The sequence below is a fragment of the Mobula hypostoma genome, chromosome 12 (assembly GCF_963921235.1).
Source record: "Mobula hypostoma chromosome 12, sMobHyp1.1, whole genome shotgun sequence".
In the NCBI taxonomy this organism is placed as follows: domain Eukaryota; kingdom Metazoa; phylum Chordata; class Chondrichthyes; order Myliobatiformes; family Myliobatidae; genus Mobula; species Mobula hypostoma.
Genome location: NC_086108.1, coordinates 52,234,070 through 52,256,925, shown reverse-complemented (window position 1 = coordinate 52,256,925; position 22,856 = coordinate 52,234,070). Strand labels below are relative to the sequence as shown.

Genomic DNA, 22,856 nt, shown 5'->3' with positions numbered 1-22,856 from the left:
CAACCATTCTGGGCAGCACGGTAGCGTAGCTGTTAGCACAACACTTCACAGTACAGGTGATCTGTGTTCAGTTCCTGCCCTTGCCTGTAAGGAGTTTGTACATTCTCCCCATGACTATGTGCATTTCTTCCGGGTGCTCTGGTTTCCTCCAACAATCCAAAGATGAATCCATAAATTACACCAGTGCCTAAGAGGAATAATGTGGGCTGCCTTAATGAGCACTCACATCGACAGTGATCAAATGCTTTGGGAGGTTGGTCATGACTAGACTGAACTCCTGCCTCAGCAAGGACCTGGACCCATTCCAATTTGCCTATCACCACAATAGGTCAATGGCAGATGCAATCTCAATGGCTCTTCACGCGGCTTCAGACAACCTGGACAACAGAAATACTTATGTCAAGATGCTGTTCATTGACTACAGCTTAGCATTCAATACCACCATTTCCACAATCGTGATTGAGAAGTTGCAGAACCTGGGGCTCTGTACCTCCCTCTGCAATTGGATCCTCGACTTCCCAACTGGAAGACCACAGTCTGTGTGGTTTGGAGATAACATATTCTCCTCACTGACGATCAACAGTGGTGCACCTCAGGGGTGTGTGCTTAGCCCACTGCTCTACTCTCTCTATACCCATGACTGTGTGGCTAGACACAGCTCAAATACCATCTATAAATTTGCTGACGATAGAACCATTGTTGGTAGAATCTCAGGTGGTGACAAGAGGGCGTACAGGAGTGAGGTATGCCAACTAGTGGAGTGGTGCCACAGCAACAACCAGGCACTTAGCGTCAGTAAGACGAAAGAACTGATTGTGGCCTTCAGGAAGGGTAAGATGAAGGAACGCACACCAATCCTCATAGAGGGATCAGAAGTGGAGAGAGTGAGCAGCTTCAAGTTCCTGGCTGCCAAGATCTCTGAGAATCTAACCTGGTCCCAACGTATCGATGTAGTTATAAAGAAGGCAAGACAGCAGCTATACTTTATTAGGAGTTTGAAGAGATTTGGCATGTCAACAAATACACACAAAAACTTCTCTAGTTGTACAGTGGAGTGTATTCTGACAAGCTACATCACTGTCTGGTATGGAGGGGCTACTGCACAGGACTGAAAGAAACTGCAGAAGGTTGTAAATCTAGTCAGCCCCATCTTGGGTACTAGCCTACAAAGTATCCAGGACATCTTTAGGGAGTGGTGTCTCAGAAAGGCAGCGTCTATTATTAAGGACCTCCAGCAACAAGGGCATGCCCTTTTCTCACTGTTACCATCAGGTAGGAGGTACAGGAGCCTGAAGGCACACACTCACTGATTCAGGAACAGCTTCTTCCCCTCAGCCATCTGATTCCTAAATGGACATTGAATCTTTGGACACTACTTGACTTTTTTAAAAAATATACAGTATTTCTGTTTTTGCACTTTTTAAAAATCTGTTCAATATACATAGGAACATAAGAAGTAGGAGCAGGAGTAGGCCATCCGGCCCATCGAGCCTGCCCACTATTCAATAAGATCATGGCTGATTTGTCCATAAACTCAGCTCCATCTACCTGCCTTTTCTCCATAACCCTTAATTCCCTTACTATGTAAAAATCTATCTAATTATTTCTTAAATATGTTTACTGAGGAAGCCCCAACTGCTTCCCTGGGCAAAGAATTCCATAGATTCACCACTCTCTGGGAAAAAGTTTCTCCTCATCTCCATCCTAAATCTTCTCCCCTGAATATTAAGGCATTGTCCCCTAGTTCTAGTCTCACCTACCAATGGAAACAACTTTCCTACTTCTAGCTTATCTATCCCTTTCAAAATTTTGTACGTTTCGATAAGATCCCCTCTCATTCTTCTGAACTCCAGAGAGTACAGTCCCAGGCGACTCAATCTCTCCTCATAAGTTAACCCCTTCATTCCTGGAATCAATCTGGTGAACCTCCTCTGCACTGCCTCCAAACCCAGTATATCCCTCCTCAAGTATGGAAACCAGAACTGCACACAGTACTCCAGGTGCAGCCTCACCAGTACCCTGTATAGTTGCAGCATGACCTCCCTGCTCTTGAGTTCAATCCCTCCAGCAATGAAGGCCCACATTCCATTTGCCTTCTTAATAACCTGTTGTATCTGCAATCCAATTTTTTGCAATTCATGCACAAGCACTCCCAAGTCCCTCTGCACAACAGCATGCTGCAACCTTTCACCATTTAAATAATAATCTGCTCTTCTATTATTCCTTCCAAAGTGGATAATTCCACATTACCAAAGTTGTATTTCATCTGCCAGACCTTGGCCCACTCACTTAACCTATCTATATCCCTCCGCAGACTCTCCACATCCCCTGTATAATCTGCTTTTCCACTCAGTTTAGTGTCATCAGCAAATTTTGCTACGCTACACTCAGTCCCCTCTTCCAAATCATCATTAAATGGTAAACAGCTGTGGGCCCAGCACCAACCCCTGCGGCACCCCACTCACTGCCAACTGGAGAAACACCCATTTATACCAACTCTCTGCCTTCTATTGGTTAACCAATCCACTATCCATGCCAATGCACTTCCTCCAACTTCATGAATCCATATCTTATTTATAAGTCTCTTGTGCAGCACCTTATCAAACGCCTTCTGGAAATTCAAGTATACGACATCTACCTGTTCCCCTCTATCCACTGCACTCATTACGTCCTCAAAGAACTCCAGTAAGTTTGTCAAACAGGACCTGCCCTTTCTGAATCCATGCTGCGTCTGTCTAATAGAACCACTCCTCTCTAAACGTTTTGCAATTTCTTCCTTAATGACAGCATTAAGTCGGCATTTTCCCGACTACAGATGTTAAGCTAACTGGCCCATCTTTTGCCTATATCCTTTTTGAAAAAGTGGTAATTGATTTACTTGTTTATTTATTTACTTGTTTATTTATTTTTTTCTCTCTCTGCTAGATTATGTATTGCATTGAACTGCTGCTGCTAAGTTAACAAATTTCACATCATATGCTGGTGATAATAAACCTGATTCTGATTCTGTTTCATTTGGTAGGTTAATTGGTCATTGTCCCATGACTAGGCTAGGATTAAATTGGGGGATTGCTGGGTGGCATGGCTTGAAGTGCTGGAAGGACCTATTCCAAACTCTATCTCAATAAAAATAATAAATTACTAGAAATGCACAACCTTCTCAAAGTCCAACCCTACGTGCCTGTCATGAGAGGTGGAAATGGGGAAGGCTAGCTAACACTGTGAAGTTGTATAGGCCAGTTCTCTATACAATGGATTACAGAAATATTGATAAACATCAACCATACCATCAACTTTGAACGATGGAGACGGGAGATCATCAATAGCCTATGTTTCACTGGGAGCTAAGGGTCCAAGTCAAGAAGAAGAAATGCGCACAATACTCCAGGTATGGTACAAGCAACATCACGTGCAGCTGTAACATGGTGTTCCAACTCTTGTACTCAGAGGCCCAGGTGATGAAGGCAAATGTGTTATTCTCCTTCTTACCACCTTTTAAAAAATTTAAATCATCATTTTCAGGGAACAATCTATTTTTATCCCGAGGTTTCTGTTCTAGAACACTTCCCAGGGCCTTGATTCTTGAGTCCACTACCCAAGAAACTTAAAACAAAATAGAAATGCGTCCAAATGTAAACTTTGGTGGGAAAACGACCGGTTAAAATGACTCCGTCCAAACAATGAAATAGTTATTTCACATTGAGAAGCCAAGGTGTAATGTTTTTGTCCTAGATTAACATCATGATTTAAATCTTTATACTCGTATTGTTTAATAAAATTATAAACGTATTCTTGGAGAATATTTTTATGTTTTCACCAGAGTTCACATTTGAAGAAATCCTTCCCATGCCACCGAGGTAAAATAATTCAGTCCTCCATTTTCCACTGTACACTTCGAGATGAGCACCAGCTCCCTTTGCTTAATGCTGCTTAATTTGCCCTGACATCTTGGTTAAGTCACAGCATTAAAGCAGAGATAACAAGATTCCTTTACAGACTATTTTGTGTTTTAATTATTAATAGTATAATGATGCATTACTTGTGAGAAAAAGAACTTTGCAGTGGTGGCAGAATTAATGCCTGATTCTGCACTTACCAAATTAGTTTTCATCACAGCCACTTGGGTGAATTTTGCATCTGACCCCAGTCAGTTTTTGGGGAATTCTGAAATTAGTGAACCACAACATAATAGCCATCCTCTGAACTATCTTGTCTCATTATGTTGATAAAGGCCCTCATCAAATATGATTGCCAAGACATTGATGGCACAGGGCTCTGTGACAATGATGGCAGGAAGAGTACTGACTTTTAGATTAGACTCGCTTGTGTAAACTTGGCAGTTGTGTGGCATAAACATTACTTGCCACTTATTTTACGAAGCTATATTCTGATGACACTAAACACTTGTGTCAAAATATCCCCAAAATAATATATACAGATGCTCTCATAACAATGAATGGGGTTGAATGAATTGAAAACTAATATAGCAAGAGGATGGGAACTGCAGTGATAGAGTTAAGGATGGGGCAGTTGGTATGCAAGTAGATGTAGTGTGTAGTGAGACTGTGGGAAAGGACAGGCAGATGACAGGGCAAAATTGCTGTCAGTTCAATGAGTTAAAGTGTAACAGGGGGCCAAAATCAACATGGGTGATGAATACAGGACTGAATGTTATATTTAAATGCATGCAGTATACGCAATAAGGTAGATGATCTGTAGCACAGTTAGAGATGGGCAGGTCTGACATCGTGGGTATCTCTGAGTTCTGGCTGAAAGAAGCTCATAGTTGGGAGCTCGACATCCCAGGATGCACATTATATCGGAAGGACGTGCAGGTAAGCAGAAGGGGTGGGATGGCTCTATTGGTAAAAAATGAAATCAGATCCTTAGAAAGAGGTGATATAGGATCAGAGGATGGAGAACCTTTGTTGGTAGAATTAAGAAAATGCAAGTGTAAAAAGGCCCTGATAGGAATTATATAGAGACCACCAACAGTTACAGGATGTGGGCAACAAATGACAACTGGAGATAGAAAAGGCATGTAGGAAAATCATGTTGGTGCTAGCTCCCAAGAGAGGGAATTTGTAGAATGCTAATGGGATGACTTTTTAGAGCAGCTTGTGTTTGAGCCCAGTTGGGGAACAGTAATTCTGGATTGGGTGTGACTGTTTGTAATGACCCAGATTTGTTTAGGGAGTTAAGGTAAAGGAACCTTTAGGAGACAACGATCGTAATATGATAGAATTCACCCTGCAGTTTGAGAAGGAGAAGCTAAAATCAGTTGTATCAGTATTACAGTGGAGTAAAGAGAGAGGAGCTAGCTAAAGTTGATTGGAAGGGGACACAAGTAGGCATGAAGGCAGAACAGCAATGCTGGTGTTTCTGGGGGAAATTCAGACGGTGCAGGAAAGTTACATTCCAAAGATGAAGTAATATTCTAAAGGGAGTATGAGGCAACCATTTGTTAATGTTTTGTAACTCCAAAACATAAATCTAATCGAAAAGAAAAACATGGGAGGCCCGAAGATGTGTGTCTACTTTGTTTTTACTTCACAGTGAAGCACACACTTATAATGAAATGGCATAATGACATATGCCATTCATATACTTTCACGTATAACCCATAATTAATTATTTAAACAAAGAATGCTTTATTTCATAATTCAATTTATTTTATTTGATTGATCATGAATATGGGATACTGTAATTGTATCAGTGTGATTTATTTATAGTGCATTATGTGCTACCTTACTTTGATTTATAATAAGTATCCTTATGAATTCTGTATTTATGTATATGAAATTTAATACATTTAATAAAAATATTGGAAAAGAAAGGAAGAATGCTTAATCAAATGATATATTTAAAACATTACTCAAATATTACTGAAATATTAAATACACAACTTAGCAAAACAACTCAACTATATACACAGTGTACTATATAAAACAACTACTATAAAGACATCTACAGCATAGTAAATTTTAAGTTGTCCCATTCAGGCCTAAGGATTTAATCACTGTGGATGATTTCCTACTCCTGTGAGATAACGTCTTTCCTGACAAAACATGGGCACCCTGCTCGGTAGGAGAGACCTGTGGCTGCGAAACAATCTAATCCACTAGGGCTTCCTCCGTGGTGGTTGCAGGAGTTGACTGAGACTGCAGGAAGTGGTTCTGACAGCTGTGGACACCTTTCTTCTCTAACAATGGACTCTGCTCTCTTCAACTGATTGATGCATCATACGAAATCTCCTCTGTGTAGGAGGGTGGTCCAGTTTTGTCCTATTCTTTCCAAGTGCCCACTTTGATCATCTCTGCAGCCCTGAACCAGGACTTCTTGTCCAGGAGTGGAACATCAAACCTTCTTGTTTGAGGAGCCCTCAGTTTGTCTCGGCTGTTTTTCCTTCTGAAACTGGGTTTGATGAGACCCAAGTGTGAGTGCAAGAATGCCCAGGAACAGCACAGCTGCTGAGTTGTTGGTTGTGGAGTGTGCTGCACTGTGAAATTGGCAAGCTTCTGATTCGGTGTTAGTACGGTGTGTTCTGCTGACCTTCCTTGTTCTTTAGACTCCGGACAAACATTTCCGCCGAGCCATTTGGAGCTGGGTGGTGCGGTGCAGATTAATACGTCTTATTCCATTTATTTTCAGGAATGACTGAAACTGTTGGGCAACAAACTGTGGCCCATTTTCACCAGGTGTTCTGGAACACCAATCCTTGAGAAATGGCTTTTCAACACATCAACAGTGTGCACGGCTCTAGTGGAGGTTTTTGGGAACACTTCTGACCACTTTGTAGCTGCATTCACTACTACTACAAAGTTCATGCCCATGAATACTCTGGAAAAATCCACATGAATCCTCTGCTAGGGCAAGGCAGACCATTCCCAGGGTGAAGAGGCGCTTCTCTTGGCATCTTCTGGACATGTTGGCATCCCAAACAGTGCATGGTAAGCTGATCGATCTGCTGATCTATCCTAGACTATCAGACAAGGCTTTGAGCCAACACTTTCACTTTGACCATACCTAGATGAGTGCCATGTAGCTCCTCCAACACTTCAGCTCTCAGCTTGGATGGTACAACAACTCTCAATCCCCACACATGGCAACCCCCATATAAGTTCATTTCAGCGCTAGTAAAAATGGGAAAACTGGAATTTCCGCTGAACATTCCAGCTATTTTTGGTGGCCATGTAGGCCTGAGGCAGTTTGGGGTCTTCTCTGGTTTCCCCTTGGATCATCGCTGCCATAATAGAGACTTCTAATTTGCATTAGAGAGAATACGTCAAGAGGAGTGAACTCTTTTTAAAATTTTTCCGGTATTTCCTTTTCCAAGCATAAACAGGACAGCCCATAAGCATTTCCACGATTAGCTGTTCTACTGAATTTGATCTTGTAATTGTGTCCTCCATGAAATCGAATCCATCTTTGCATTTATGATGCTACTGTTAGTGGAATATCCCTCTGGTGGTTGAAAATGGACGCCAGTGGCTCATAATCAGTAATAAGGGTAAACTCTCTTGCATACAAGTACTGGTTGAAATGAGTTACACCCCAAACCAGACTCAAGTCACCTCTCTAAATCTGTGCATAATTTTTGTCTGCAGCAGTAAATGAACATGATGCAACATCTATGGGGTGTTTACTTCCATCACTCATATGACATGACTGCACCTATACCACAAGGCGTGGCATCACAGGCAAACTTCACTGGACGATATAAATCATAATGTGTAGTACAGTGTCTGACATCACCATTTCTGGCTAAAGGGATCGGGGGGTATGGAGAGAAGGCAGGTATAGGGTTCTGAGTTGGATGATCAGCCATGATCATACTGAATAGCGGTGCAGGCTCGAAGGGCTGAATGGCCTACTCCTGCACCTATTTTCTATGTTTCTTTTCCCTTCTTGAAAGCCACCTCACATTCATTTCTTCCTAATCTGCAGTAATGAGTTTAAGGGGTGGAGCACAGTAGCCAGGTTTGGCAGGAACCTGTTATAGTAATTGACGTATCCAGAAAAGGACCACAACTGTGACAAATCCTTTGGTCTTGGAACACCCATCACCACTTAAATTTTCTTAGCACCCTTGTGTAATCCTAGTGCATCAATAGTGTGACCACAGTAAGTGATGCTTGATTTAAAGAATTCACATGTTGCGTTGTACGCTGAGCCCATAATTTTCTAATCTTTTTAACATTGTCTTGATATTTTGGAGATGTTCCTTGTTATCCTTTTCAGAAACAATGACACCATGCAGCTAACACTGAGTGCCTGGGCAGCCTTGCAGCACCTGGTCCATCCCTTTCTGCCAGGGTCCAGGTGCAGATGCTACTCCAACAAATGTGTAGCAATAAAGCCCATTGCAAGTGTCTATGGTGAGAAACACTTTGGACCCTTCTTCCACCTCCATCTGTAGGTAGACTTCAGCTAAATCCAATTTGCTAAAATGTATCCCTCCCAAAGGTTTTGAAAGATATCCTCTATACTGGGCAGAGGGTCTACTTTCAGTACAGTGTTAATAGTGCCCTTAAAATCAACAACAAATCCTGACAGACCTATTCTTCTTGGCTACTGGGACCACTGGTGTTGTCCATGGACTCCTCCCAATTTTGGAAAGAATTCTTTCAGCCTCCGTGTGATCTAGCCAAATGGCTACTTTATCACAGATGCGGTAAGGAACTAGACAGGCTTTGCAAAACTTGTACATGGCAGTTTCATTTAACACTGTTGAACCCTTGATACGTTTGAGGTTTCCAATGCCATCATTGAACTCTACTGTGGCATCATCCGGTACCTTTCTTAATTCGCCTTTAGTGTCTCTTGCAGGGGATGTGGCATGCAAATAGTGATGGATTTTCAATCAAGTTGTAGCTGCCTCAGACAATCATGTCCCCACAATGCTGGCTCTCCTGTTTTCACCACATACAAGCCCAATGTGGCTTGTCGGTTGTTGTACCAATGTCATTTGTGCTTTTTTTGAAACTGGACTCGACTTTTTATCATTTACTCTGTGCAGTCCATTTATTTTTGTCTGCCTGACGTGCTCTTTGTACGAGTCCTACTTTTTTGCATTTTCCACAAGTTTTGCCTTTAAACTTACATTGGTCAGGTGATGTAAGCCCCTGCTACAACAGTAATACAACAGGTTTGGCCAGGCTGCTTTCTGTCTATACACTGCAATTTTGTTCACGTTCACTTTCATTCCTGACTGCCACCCAATTTTGTCTGTCTGCTGTTTTAATCGCTTTCTTGTAAGATTGCACAAACTAAATGATATGTCAGTGCATCATTAAACCCGTCATTGAACTGAGAATGCTCAATCTCTTCAATTCAGCCATGTACATTAAAATGGACTTCCCTTCTTTTTGATTCCACTAATGAAAGCCAAAGCCTTCTTCAATCAACATGGTTTCAGTTCTAAATCTTCCTCCATTACTTTCATGATATTAGCACAGATCATTTTAGCTGGTTTGGTTAGAGAGTCAAACTTCTAAGCAAACTGAATGCCTTTCCACCCAATGCACTCAGCAAAACTGGCATTCGCTTTTCACTGGCTTTTTCATTTGCTTCAAAATACTGCTCTATCTGCTCAGAATACAATATACAGTTATCACATGTGCAATCAAACGTGTCTACCTTTCCAGCCATTTCTGTTTTTTAAAATTTATTATCATCTGGTACCCATGCATTTCATCCATTTTCTGTCTTTTTTCTAAAACTCTACCTTCTCTGTCCCTTTCTGAAGAAAAAAAACACTGCTGCAATTTTTTAAAAACTGGAACATCTCACTGCGCTTTAACAGGTCTCGGGTTTATTTTAAAACTAATTCATTGCTACTGTTATGTTTTGAAACTCAAAAACATAAACCTAATCAAATGAAAAACATGGGAGACCAGGAGGTATGTGTCTACTTAGCTTTTACTTTTAGCAAGGCATACATTTATGATATGGTGGCATAATGATGTATGCTATTTACATATATTGCTTTTACATCTAACCTGTAATGGATTACTTAAACAAAGAATTCTTAATCTAGTTTATTGTCATTTAACTATATACATGTATATATTCTATATAACCATATAATATATAGAAAGGAGACAATATTTCTCTGAACCAGGGTGTAAAGCACAGTAGTACACACAACACACGATAACTTATGAAGGTAAGGATAAAACTTACAGATGAATCACACATAAATAACAAACTAAAGTGCATTAATATTAAATATTGTACAGAACAGATTAAAGGCTGGGAGAAGAAACTGTTTCTCATCCTGACTGTTCTTGTTTTTATGCATCGTAGTCTCCTGCCTGATGGTAGAAAGTCAAAGAGGATGTTGGATGGATGGGTGGGATCTTTAATAATACTAAAGGGCCTGCATATGCAGCGCTCCTGATAAATGTCTCTGATGGACAGTAAGGAGACCCCTATGAACCTCTTAGCTGTTCTCAAAGCCCTTTGTAGCGATTTCTGGTCCAATGTTTGAGTGCTCCCGTACCAGATGGAGATGCAACTTGTCAGGATGCTCTCAATGGTTCTCCTGTAAAATGCAGTTAAGAATGGGGGGGGGGCGCTGGGGGAACATTGCTTCTCAATCTTCTTAGGAAGTGGAGGCGCTGCTGTGCCCTCTTGTTCAGGGAGGTGATATTAAGGGACCAGGTGAGGTCATCCATGATATGAACTCCCAGGAACTTGGTGCACTTAACTCTCTCTACAGAGGAATCATGTACTTGCAGAGGGGATGGTTTGTCTGCACCTTCCTGAAGACCACAACGATTTCCTTTGTCTTCTCCATGCTCAGGCTTAGTTTGTTCTTCTCACACCAAACAACCAGCCGTTCCCCTTCCTCTCTATACTCCATCTCGTCATCGTTCTTGATAAGGCCAACCACTGCAGTGTCATCCATAAACTTGATACACGATTTGAGCTGGATCCAGCGTCACAGTCATGTGTCAGCAGTGGGAATGGCAGCAGGCTGAGTACACAGCCTTGGGGAGCACCAGTGCTCAGTGTAATGGGACTAGAGACGTCATTGCTCACACCCACTGACCGTTGCCTTACTGTTAAGAAGTCCAGTATGCAATTGCAGAGGCAGGTGTTGAGACCCAGTTTCCTGAACAGTTTCTGGAGTATGATGGTGTTAAATGCTGAACTGAAGTCCATAACCAGCAGTCTGGCATATGAGACCCCATTTTCCAGGTGGGACAGGACAGAGTGGAGGGCAGAGGTTATTGCATCGTCAGTGGATCGATATGAGCGATAAGTGAACGGGAAGTGTGTCCAGTGTAGCCGGGAGAAAGGCTTTAATGTGCTCCATGACCAGCCGCTCAAAGCATTTCATAATGGTTGATGTTAATGCTACTGGATGATAGTCATTTAGGCAGGTTACTGTCGCCCTCTTTGGCATTGGAATGATGGTAGCTGCCTTGAAAACTAAGGAGATAATGGATTGTTCCAGAGAGATGTTGAATATATCTGTCAGTACCTCCGTCAGCTGGGCTACACAGTCTTTCAAACAATACATTTACAATATTACTCAAATATTACTGAAATATTAAATACACAACACCATGACTGACAAGAGAAGTCAAAGACAACAAAAAAGCCAAAGAGAAGGTATAAAGTATTGGAAAAATTAGTTGGAAGATAGAGAATTGGGAAGCTTTTAATAACCAGCAGAAAGCAACTAAGAAAAACCATAAAGAGAGAAAAGATTAAATATGATGTAAGCTAGCCAATAATATAAAAGAGGATACAAAAAGCTTTTTCAGACATATAAAGGGTGAAAGAGAGGATCAGAGTGGGTATCAATCCTTAGTCAGACCCCACTTGGAGTACTGTGTTCAGTTTTGGTCACCTCACTATAGGAAGGATGTGGATACTGTAGAGAGAGTGTAAAGAAGATTTACGAGGATGTTGCATGGATTGGAGAGCACGTCTTATGTGAATAGGTTGCGTGAACTTGGTCTTTTCTCCTTGGAGCGATGGAGGATGAGAGGCAACCTGATAGATGTATATAAGATGATGTGAGGCATTGATCGTGTGGATAGCCTGAGGCTTTTTCCCAGGGCTGAAGTGGCTAACACGAGTGGGCATAGTTTTAAGGTGCTTGGAAGAAGGTACAAGGGGGATGTCAGAGGTAAGATTTTCCACACAGAGAGTGGTGGGTGCGTGAAATGCACTGCCAGTGACGGTGGTGGAGGCGGATACAACAGGGTCTTTTAAGAGACTCTTGGATAGCTACATGGAGCTTAGAAAAATAGAGGGCTTTGTGGTTGGGAAATTCCAGGCAGCTTCTAGAATAGGTTACGTAGTCAGCACAACATTGTGGGTTGAAGGACCTGTAATGTGCTGGAGATTTCTATGTTCTATGTTCACTGGAAAATGATGCTGCGGAGGTAGTAGTAGGGGACAAAGAAATAGCAGAGGAACTAATTAAGTATTTTGCTTCAGCCTTCACTGCAGAAGACATGAGCAGAATGCCAGAAATGCAAAAGTATCAAGGGGCAGAAATGAGTGTTGTTGCTATTACCAAGGAGGAAGTACTTGGGAAGCTGCAAAGTCTGAAAGTAGAAAAGCCACCTGAATAAAGATGGACTATACCCCAGGGTTCTGAAGGAGGTAGCTGAAGAGATTGCGGAGGCATGAGTAATGATAGTTGAAGAATCACTAGATTCTGGAATGGTTCTGGAGGACTGGAAAATTGCAAGTGTCACTTCACTCTTCAGGAAAGGAGGGAGGCAGAAAAAAACAATTATAGGCCAGTTAGTCCAACTTCAGTGGTTGGAAAGATGTTGGAGTTTATTATTAAGGATGAGGTTTCGGGATACTTGGAGGTCCAGGATAAAATAGGGCAAAGTAAGCATGGGTTTCTAAAGCAGAACAGAGTGTCAATAGATATTGTTTATTTGGATTTTCAGAAGGCCTTTGACAAGATGCCGCACATGAGGCTGAAGATAAAAGCCTATGTTATTATAGGAAAAGTACTAGCATGGATAGATGACTGGCTGACTTGCAGGGAGTAAGAGTGGGTATAAACGGGCTTTTTCTGGTTAGCTGCTGGTGACTAGTGGTGTGCTGCAGTGGTCAGTGTTGGAACTGATTCTTTTCATGTCATTGGTCAATGATTTGGATGAATGAATTGATAGCTTTGTGGCCAAGTTTGTGGACAATACAAAAGATAGGTGGAGAGGCAGATAATGTTGAGGAAGCAGGGTTCCTGTGGAAGGATTCCGACAGATTGGAGGATTGGGCAAAGAAGTGGCAGATGGAATATAGTGTAAGGAAGCGCATGGTCATACATGTTGTGGAAGGAATAAAGGCATGGACTATTTTCTAAATGGAGATAAAATTCAAAACTCAAAGATGCAGAGAGACCTGGGAAAACTTGTGCAGATCCCCTAAAAGTTAACTTGCAGGTTGAGTTGGTGGTAAGGTAGGCAAATGCAATGTTAGCATTCATTTAGAGAGGGCTAGAATATAAAAACAAGGATATAATGCTGAGGCTTTATAAGGCATTGGTCAGACTGCAGATGGAATATCATGAGCAGTTTTGGGTCCCTTATCTAAGAAAAATAAGCTGACATTGGAGGTCCAGAAGAGATTCACAAGAATGATCCAAGGAATGAAATATGAGGAGCATTTGGTGGCTCTGGGCCTAATCTTGCTGGAGTTTAGAAGAATGGAGTGGAGGATCTCATTGAAACCTATTGAATATTGACAGGCCTAGATAGAGTGGATGTGGAGAAGATTTTCCTATGATGGGGGAGTCTAGGATCAGAGTGCATATTCTCAGAATTGAGGGATGTCAATTTAGAACAGACGGGCAAAGTTTTTTTAGCCTCTGAGTGGGGTGATTCTGTAGAATTCACACGTACAGCTGTGCAGGCCAAGTCATTGGATATATTTAAAGCAGAGGCTGATAGGTTCTTGAGTAAACAGGGCGTCAAATGTTACAGGGAGAAGGCAGGAGAATGGGGTTGAGAGGGATAATAGATCAGCCATGATGGAATGGGGGAACAGGCTCAATGGGCCAAATGGCCTAATTCTGCTCCTATGCCTTATGGTCTTATGGATTTCTATAGTGCTATAAAGGCTCAATAATCAATTCCAGCTGTGTTGTACCATACTGATGTTTACACTGCACTGAAAACTCCTGAAACTAGTGAGACTATTTGCAACATTACTATACAGTATAGTGTTCCTTTAACTAAACAGTATGAGCAGCTTTAAATTCAAGTTGCATTCTCTGCCATTAGCACAACACCTGCTCTCCTGATTGGACCAAACCTACTTCAATTAATCTCTGGGGAGCTCTCTAAAATATTGATCCTTGTTGGAATTGATTCTACATTTAGGAAAATGCAGACACTGAAGAGGCCAGTTTGCAATCCTTATTACAAGTTATCCTTTTAATGGAGCAAGTGGGACAGCATCATTGCTTTTCATCTTCTTTTCTTTCCTATGTTGAAGCCTTCCACGTGTATGCATATTTCCACTTGGTTTCAGCCTGGTCCATATTTCTGTTTCTATTATGTCTTCTCCTGGATGCTAGGAGGATTTTTTCATCCTTCAAGCAGCCATGTCTATCTAGATGTCTGAGTATTTTTTTCTCACACACACACACACACACACATACGTTGTTGAGTTGGAGCTGAGAGTTCAGGTTATCAAATAAATTTGAATTGTGCGCAGTGATACCTTAAAGTAGAGGGCGAGGAGGAAAGATATAACACATCAGAGAAGCAGCCCAATTTTTTTTTATAACTGATAGAAGTGAGAACAATAATTGTGGAAACCTTTAATGCTCAAAGCACAAGCAACTTCAATAAAAACATACGGCACACCTGATGGTAGAGTGAAATATTTTTAAAGGATATTGAAAATAGTACTTTTCATTTAATGAGATTATTCCTGACCTGGTTTCAACCTCAGCTCTGCATTCTTGCTTACCCACAGTATACCTTTATAACCTTTGCCTATCAAATAGCTCTGTCTGTCTATGTTTACCTTAAAAATACACAAAGACAATTCCAGACTGTTCCAATGAGGAAAAGAATTCCAAAGACCTCCAACCATCTGAGAGAGAAAAGAAATCATCTCATCTCTACATTACGTAAACAGCATCTTATTTCAATTAAAAGAAATCAACTCTATGTCTTAGATTCTCCCATAGGAGGAAGCATTCCCATCAAATCCACATTTTCCCTGTCAAGGCCCCTCAGGATCTTATACATTTCAATGAGATCGCCTTTCACTCTTCAAAACTCCAAGCGTATCCTATACAGTCTTACCTCATAAAACAATTATTTCATTCTATATGCTGGCATTGTAAACCACCTTTGAACTGCTTTCAATACATTAGTGGTATTTCCTATCAATAGTATTGAAACATATTTTCCCCAAGAGGACCCCTCTTTACTTTGGGAATTGCTCTAGCCACATGGATTGATGTACTTCATAAAAAGGAACAGCAGGCAAGTCAGTATTTATATCTGCACACACTATTCTTGCCTCTGTAAAGGAAAATAAATAGCATATGCTGGGAATCTGAAACCTGGACAATTCTTGTGAAGGTTCTTTGACAGGAAATATTAACCTTGCTTCTCATTCAATGGATGCTTTGACATGCACAGCATTTCCTACATTTTCTGTTTTTAATTCTTATCTCAACGCTCTCTCCCTTTTCAAACTTTGAAACCAAATTCTGACTCTAAATACCTGGTTACAGGTTCATTATTTTCACAGTTCAGTGATTTCTGTTGATATCTTCAAAGGTTCTCTCCCTCCCCCTTTCCTCCTCTCTCTGAGATCTATGTCAGTTTGGGCGATCTTTCTCCTTACACTTTCTGTATTGTTCTTTTCAAAAAGTCTGTAAGACCAGGTAGAAAAGAACCTGCTCATACTGACTTTCTGAGCAATTGGCAATTAAAACAAAGTGAAACATACTTGGTGTAATAAACACACAGACAGTATCAAACAGTTTCTGGTAAAGCACACAGGAGTGGTTCATATTTATTGCAATGGTACATATTCAGTTTAAATATAAAATATCTTGATACATGTCATCTTGAAAAAGATAACATGATTTATGAACATTTGGACCATGCCACGTCCCTAATATTGACTGCATATGTTCAGTTCTGGAACACAAGACCTGAACACAACATTCTGGATTCAGTCATAGAGTACTAAAGTACAGAAACTGGCTCCTCGGCCCACCTAGTCCATGCTGACCCATTAATCTGCCTAGTCCCATCCAGCCACACCCAGACCATAGCCCTCCACACCCCTTTCATCCATGTACCTATCCAAAATTCTCTTAAATGTTGAAATTGACCTTGCATCCACCACTTATGCAGGCAGTTTGTTCCACAATGTCACCACCCTCTGAGTGAATTAGTTCCCCTCATGTTTCCCCTTTCACCCTTGACCCACGACCTCTGGTTGCAGTCTCATCCAACCTCAGCGGAAAAGCCTACTTGCATTTACCCTAACTATACCCGGCACAATTTTGTAAACCTCTTTCAAATCTCCTCTCATTCTTCTACGTTCTAGGGAATAAAGTCCTAACCTTAACCTTGGCCTATAAATCATGTCCTCATGTCTCGGCAAAATCTTGTAAATTTTCTCTGCACTCTTTCAATCTTACTTACATCTTTCCTATAGGGAGGTGACCAAAACTGCATACAGATCTCCAACTTAGACCATTGATTTATGAAGGTCAATGTGCCAAAAGATTTCTTTATGACCCTGTCTACCTGTGATATCAAATAGGCTCAATATAATTCAAAGTTCGAAGTTCAAAGTATAAAATAAATTTATTATCAAAGTACATATATATCACCATATACAACTCTGAAATTAATTTCTTGTGGGCATTCCTAGTAAATACAAGAAACAGAATGGTGGGGAGGGCTTTACTTGTGATGGACAGGACCGTATCCACTACGTTTTGTAGGGCTTTCCATTCAAGGGCATTGGTGTTTCCATACCAGTCTGCAGCCAGCCAATATACTCTCCACCACACATCTATAGAACTTTGCCAAAGTTTTAGATAACACGCCGAATCTTCGCAAACCTCTACGGATGTAGAGGCACTGCCATGCTTTCTTTCTAATGGTACTGATGTGGACCTAGACCAGATCCTCTGAAATTATAGCACCGAGGAATTTAGAGTTGTTGTCCCGTTCCACCGCTGAACCCCCATGAGCACTGGCTCATGGACCTTTGGTTTCCTCCTCCTGAAGTCAATAATCAGCTCCTTGGCCTTGCTGACATTGTAGCAATAATCCCAATTCTTGTACTCAAAACTGTTTGCAGTAAAGATCAATGTACTATGTGCTTTCCTAATAGCTTGCCGAACCTGCAAATTAACTTTCAGTGATTTGGGTACAAATCCCTCCAGACACCTACAACTTTCTCTTTCTTTTTCTTTTCTTTCTTTTTAAATCTCTTTATTGAGTAAGTATACAAAAAAGGTAAGCCATATAAACATTAATACAATGTTAAGGTATAATAAAATTCCAAAAGATATCAATACCAAAAAGAAATTACTACAAACAATGTAATTTAAACATAAGAAACCAAGATAACATAATAGTATACTAAATTTTATATATATCAATGGAAAAAAAAGAAAAAAAAACTCCAAAAAAAAAAACCCACCGTGCAGCTAACTAAAAGCAAGGCAAAGCAATGGGCTAACTTGAAACCAAACAGAGTTAAACTTAAAATCACGTCCTCAATCCCAACCTCCATTAAAAACAGTGAAAAAAAAACAAGAAGGGTAAATATTACATTAAATGAAAATATCGAATAAAAGGTCCCCAAATCTGTTCAAATTTAAATGAAGAATCATAAAGGTTACTTCTAATTTTCTCCAAATTCAAACATAAAATCGTCTGAGAAAACCAAAAAAAGGTAGTTGGAGCATTAAGCTCTTTCCAATGTTGTAAAATACATCTTTTCGCCATTAAAGTAAGAAATGCAATCATTCTACGGGCTGAAGGGGAAAGATTACTAGAAATTTTAGGTAGTCCAAAGATAGCAGTAATAGGGTGAGGAGAGATATCTATATTTAATACCTTAGAAATAATATTGAAAATATCTCTCCAAAAAGTTTCCAAAGTAGGGCAAGACCAAAACATATGAGTTAAAGAGGCTATCTGCCCCGAACATTTATCACAGAAAGGATTAATATGCGAGTAAAAACGCGCAACTTTCTCTTATTTAAAAACATATCCATTCTTTCTATTTTTCTGCAGTAGTTGATGATGTCTCATTCAGCCATGTCATTTGACACACTTCTGCCATTTACTCAGCCTCTCTGAATCCCTTTAAAACCTCTCTGCATCCTCTTCACAGTCCATATTGTGGCCGAACTTAGAACCATCAACAAACTTCAACATAACATCCCTCTTCCCCGCATCCAAATAGCTGCTTAGTGCAAAAATGATCCTTTTATCATCAGTCTGTTAACTAATCCTCAGTCCACGCCAGTCTATTACTGAAAATAAGACACACTTTAATTTTGTTTAATATTTCTGGAGTTGCACTTCATTGAAAGGGATCTGTAAGTCTAACTACACCATATTAACTAATTTATCCTATACTGTATATTCTGATAGTTACAACCTCAAAATACCCCAAACGATTTGGCAAATGTAATTTCCCACTCATCAGTCCATGGTGGCATTACCCAGGCACAGCTAGAAGAGGGTACAGGGACACAGTGAGTGAAGCTACTGCCTCACAGCTTTGGCCACCAAGGTTCAATCCTGGCCTCGGGTGTAGACTGAATGCTCTCCCCGTGACCATAGGCTTCCTCCAGGTGCTCCAGCTTTCCCCTAACCCCCAACCCAAAAAACACTGGGTTTGATGGTTAACTGGCCACTGTAACTTGTAACTTGTTTTTATACATGTAATAGAATCAGGAATTTGGGGGGGGGAGGGGGGGAGAGGTGGTTGAGGTGGAGGGCAGGGGAAGCTTGATGGGAATGTGGGGAAAATAAAAGACAGGATTAGTGTAAAAGGGTGCTTGACGGGTGTAATCCTCTGCCGAATATGGAGATTTATTCAATTATCAGTATCACTGCTTAATGGTAAAAAGCCTTTTGCTTCAGACTGCAGTTTTAATTTGAAACCTAATAAATAGAATAAACTTAAACACGAGGAAATCTGCAGATGCTGGAAATTCAAGCAACACACACAAAATGCTGGTGGAACGTAGCAGGCCAGACGGTATCCATAGGAAGAAGCACAGTCGACATTTTGGGCTGAGACCCTTCGTCAGGACTAACTGAAAGAAGAGATAGTAAGAGATTTGAAAGTGGGTTGGGGAGGGGGAGATCCAAAATGATAGGAGAAGACAGGAGGGGGAGGGATGGAGGTAAGAGCTGGAAAATTGACTGGCAAAAGGGATACAGAGCTGGAGAAGGGGGAGGATCATGGGACGGGAGGAGAGGATCATGGGATGGGAGGAGAGGAGCACCAGAGGAAGATGGAGAGCAGGCAAGGAGTTATTGTGAGAGGGACAGAGAGAGAGAAATAAAGGGGGAAATAAATAAATAAGTAAATAGATAGATAAACAAAGGATGGGGTAAGAAGGGGATGAGGGGCATTAAGGGAAGTTAGAGAAATCAACGTTCATGCCATCAGGTTGGAGGCTACCCAGACGGAATATAAGGTGTTGTTCCTCCAACCCGAGTGTGGCTTCAGCTTGACAGTAGAGGCCATGGATAGACATATCAGAATGGGAATGGGATGTGGAATTAAAATGTGTGGCCACTGGGAGGTCCTGCTTTCTCTGGTGGACAGAGTGTAGGTGTTCAGCGAAACGGTCTCCCAGTCTGCATTGGGTCTCACCAATATATAGAAGGCCACACCAGGAGCACCGGACGCAGTATATCACACCAAAAACTTAAGTCAAGTTTTTGCCAGCCTCAGATGATGTCTTTAAGGACTGCTGATCTGTTTGCTTGGTCATAGATTTGTACAGCACAGAACTGGGTCATTTGCCCATCTCACCAATGCTGAATGTGATGCCTCTACATAATTCCTTTAGCACTGCATCACTCTGCTTCGTTCCTATCCAAGTACCTGTCCAAATGCACTTTAAACATTCCAATTTATCTCCCTTTACCACTTCCTCTGGCAGCTCATTCCATATAATCACCAACTGCTGTGTGAAAAACCTGCCCCTCAGATCACCTTTAAATTTCTCCCCTCTCACCTTAAAAATATATCCTCAAGTTTTAGACTCCCTCACCTGAGGAAAAAAAGACTTAGATTATTTAACCCGTTTACGTTCCTTACAATTTTATAAACTTTCAGGAGATCATTCACTCAGCCCTCTACATCCCAGTGAGAATAAGCCTCCATTTATAAGTTCTACATTCCAGGTAAAATCCTAATGAATCTCTTCTGTATTCTTTCTAACTGTACCACATCCTTCCCAAAGTGTGGCGACCAGAACTATACACAATGCTCCTAATGTGTCCTGACTAATGTTTTGTACAGCTACATTGTGACATCCCACTTCTTATACTCAATGCCTTAGCATTATTCACCCCGTGTCACCATTCTCAGAGAGCTATGGACTCACACTCCAATGTACCTCGGTATATCAACATACCCCAGGCTTTTGCCAGTTACTGTGTATGTCCTTTTAACAACTGCCTTCCCAAATCACATCGCCTTACACTTATCTGGATTAAATTCCAGATGTTCCACCCAACCTTCCCACTGATTTATATTCCTCTGTATCCTTTCACAATCTTTGCTACCTGTGATTCCACTTTTGTACCATATTTCATCACCACATTTTGCAGACTGCAGTCATTCACATTTCAAATCTGAAAAGAGGTGCAGTACTGGAATTAGAAGTTCCTTATCAGTGAATTATAGATGTCATAATGATTTCAGTGCATGACCTGTAGCAGCTCTAAAGAAAATGGGCTTGTTGCACTTCTGTTGCAAAATGTACAGTACACTTCCAATCGTACTATTGAGAAATACCAATGAATTCAACGTTTTTGCTTTTGCAAGTCCTTTTACACAGAATACCTACAGTTTTCTAACTAAAAGAAAAACTCCATATCCAGTGCCTTCTCAAGTTACACACAAATTAAACCTACTTCACTCCAATTTCTTCAAATGATGTTGTCTAAAAATGTTATCACTACACACATTTATTCTGAAATTCCAGCCAGTATTGCACAGATAATTCATGCTTGAGGGTGTTCTCTAGGGCTGAATCCACAGAGGTGTGGATTCCAATGTAAATGTATAAGAGAGACAGTAACTGAGTCCAGTCACTCCAGTGCATCTTAAATTTTTTCCTCCATTTATACTTCCTTTGTTGTTGCATAATCAGGTACAATCACAAACTGGAGTGCACAAAAAGGGTGTCAAGATTATTATCAAGTTTCTTCAGCTGACAATAATTTCTTTACAAATGCAATAAACCTCACATAGCACAGGTTTGTCTTATATTCATCTCCCTGCCAAGATTAACTACAATTGTGCAAAGAGCACCCAGAAGGAATTTAACATCTGAATATTACAATCACAGTATTCATACACTAAAGTCATCAGACCACTTAGTGAGCCTTGCTCATGTCTCTAAGCATCAGTGCCTTACCTGGCAATAAATAGCTCCTGGTCACTTTTGCTATCCAAAGGAACTCCTGCAATGTATGTAAGCAATTACAGCAAAACATTAGTAAATTACTAAATCTATTTCAATGACCAATTAAGCCAAATGTACAGACAAAACATTGTTAGCTATCACAAATTAAAGAACAAGGATTTATCATTTATCCAAAAAAGAAACTCAGTGAAGGCACCTGCCTCTGGGTCTGCAGGCTGTCCATTGTATATTTGTATGCTGTAGCACTTACTTTTTCTTCGCAGTTATTTTGTAAATAATACTATTCTTTGCACTTCTGGTCAGATGCTAATTGCATTTCATTGGCTTTGTATCTGTACTCGGCACAATGACAATAAAGTTGAATCTAATCTAATCTAATATTCTTAGCCCACACTTCAGCCCAAAACTGAAGGAAGACTGTGATTATGGACCTGTCATATTTTGAATGAGACTGATACACCAAGTTTCTATTCAAGTGGACATGAAAAATCTCAAGAGCTAAGAGTTCCTCCTAATACCTTTACCAACACATATCCTTTAAACAATAACCAAAATACATTACTTGGTTATTTGTTTTGATGGATGAGATTCTGCTAGAGTCTACTCAACAATTTTATACTGCTCACTCTGAAATGCCTTGAACTGTCATGAGATCTGAAGAATGCAATCTAATGCAATCACTTCTTTTTCATGATTGCTTTGTTGCTACTTTGGTTGAGATTAGTTAATGTCAGTCTGAATGTGGATAGGAGATTGGGTCTCATTGCAAAATGGCATGACTGTGCAATCTGTTTAATTGTTTAGCCATCGGAATTGCTTGGGACTTAAGTGAAGAGCTCATAGCAATTTTCTGTCTGAATTGGACACGACAAGTATGTAACAGTACATCATATAACGATGCCATTAAAAATGCCAGTTCAAGGAAAATAGAAAAACAACTTACGACCAGCCAGCTTATGAGTGATCCTCTCTGCCAGTTGGCTTCCTTGTGCTAACTGATCTCGGAAGCTCTGTCCCATATAGTAATCAATATCATTTGCTCTTAGCAACTCCTCAAAGGACTTGGTGGTATCGCCTAGGTGTTGTTTCAGAATATGGCAGACACCTCTGCCTTCACGCATCTTCTGACGGAGGTGGGAGAGCTCTCGAGCTTGGATCTGGATCAAACAGTTGTATTTCCTGGAGTGCAAAGCAGAAT

General features: G+C 40.7%; 1 protein-coding gene across 9 annotated transcripts in view; it reads right to left on the bottom strand.

Annotated features, from left to right (window-relative positions):
- The window catches only part of pde4dip (phosphodiesterase 4D interacting protein), a 440,914-nt gene that overhangs the window by 66,505 nt on the left and 351,553 nt on the right, over window positions 1-22,856 (bottom strand). For all 9 annotated transcript variants that reach the window (XM_063064080.1, XM_063064082.1, XM_063064078.1 and 6 more), the window contains 2 exons: window positions 22,602-22,837; window positions 21,650-21,695 (listed from right to left, as the gene is read on the bottom strand). In XM_063064080.1, the coding sequence (XP_062920150.1) occupies window positions 21,650-21,695; window positions 22,602-22,837 (282 nt within the window). The remainder of the gene's footprint in view (window positions 1-21,649; window positions 21,696-22,601; window positions 22,838-22,856) is intronic.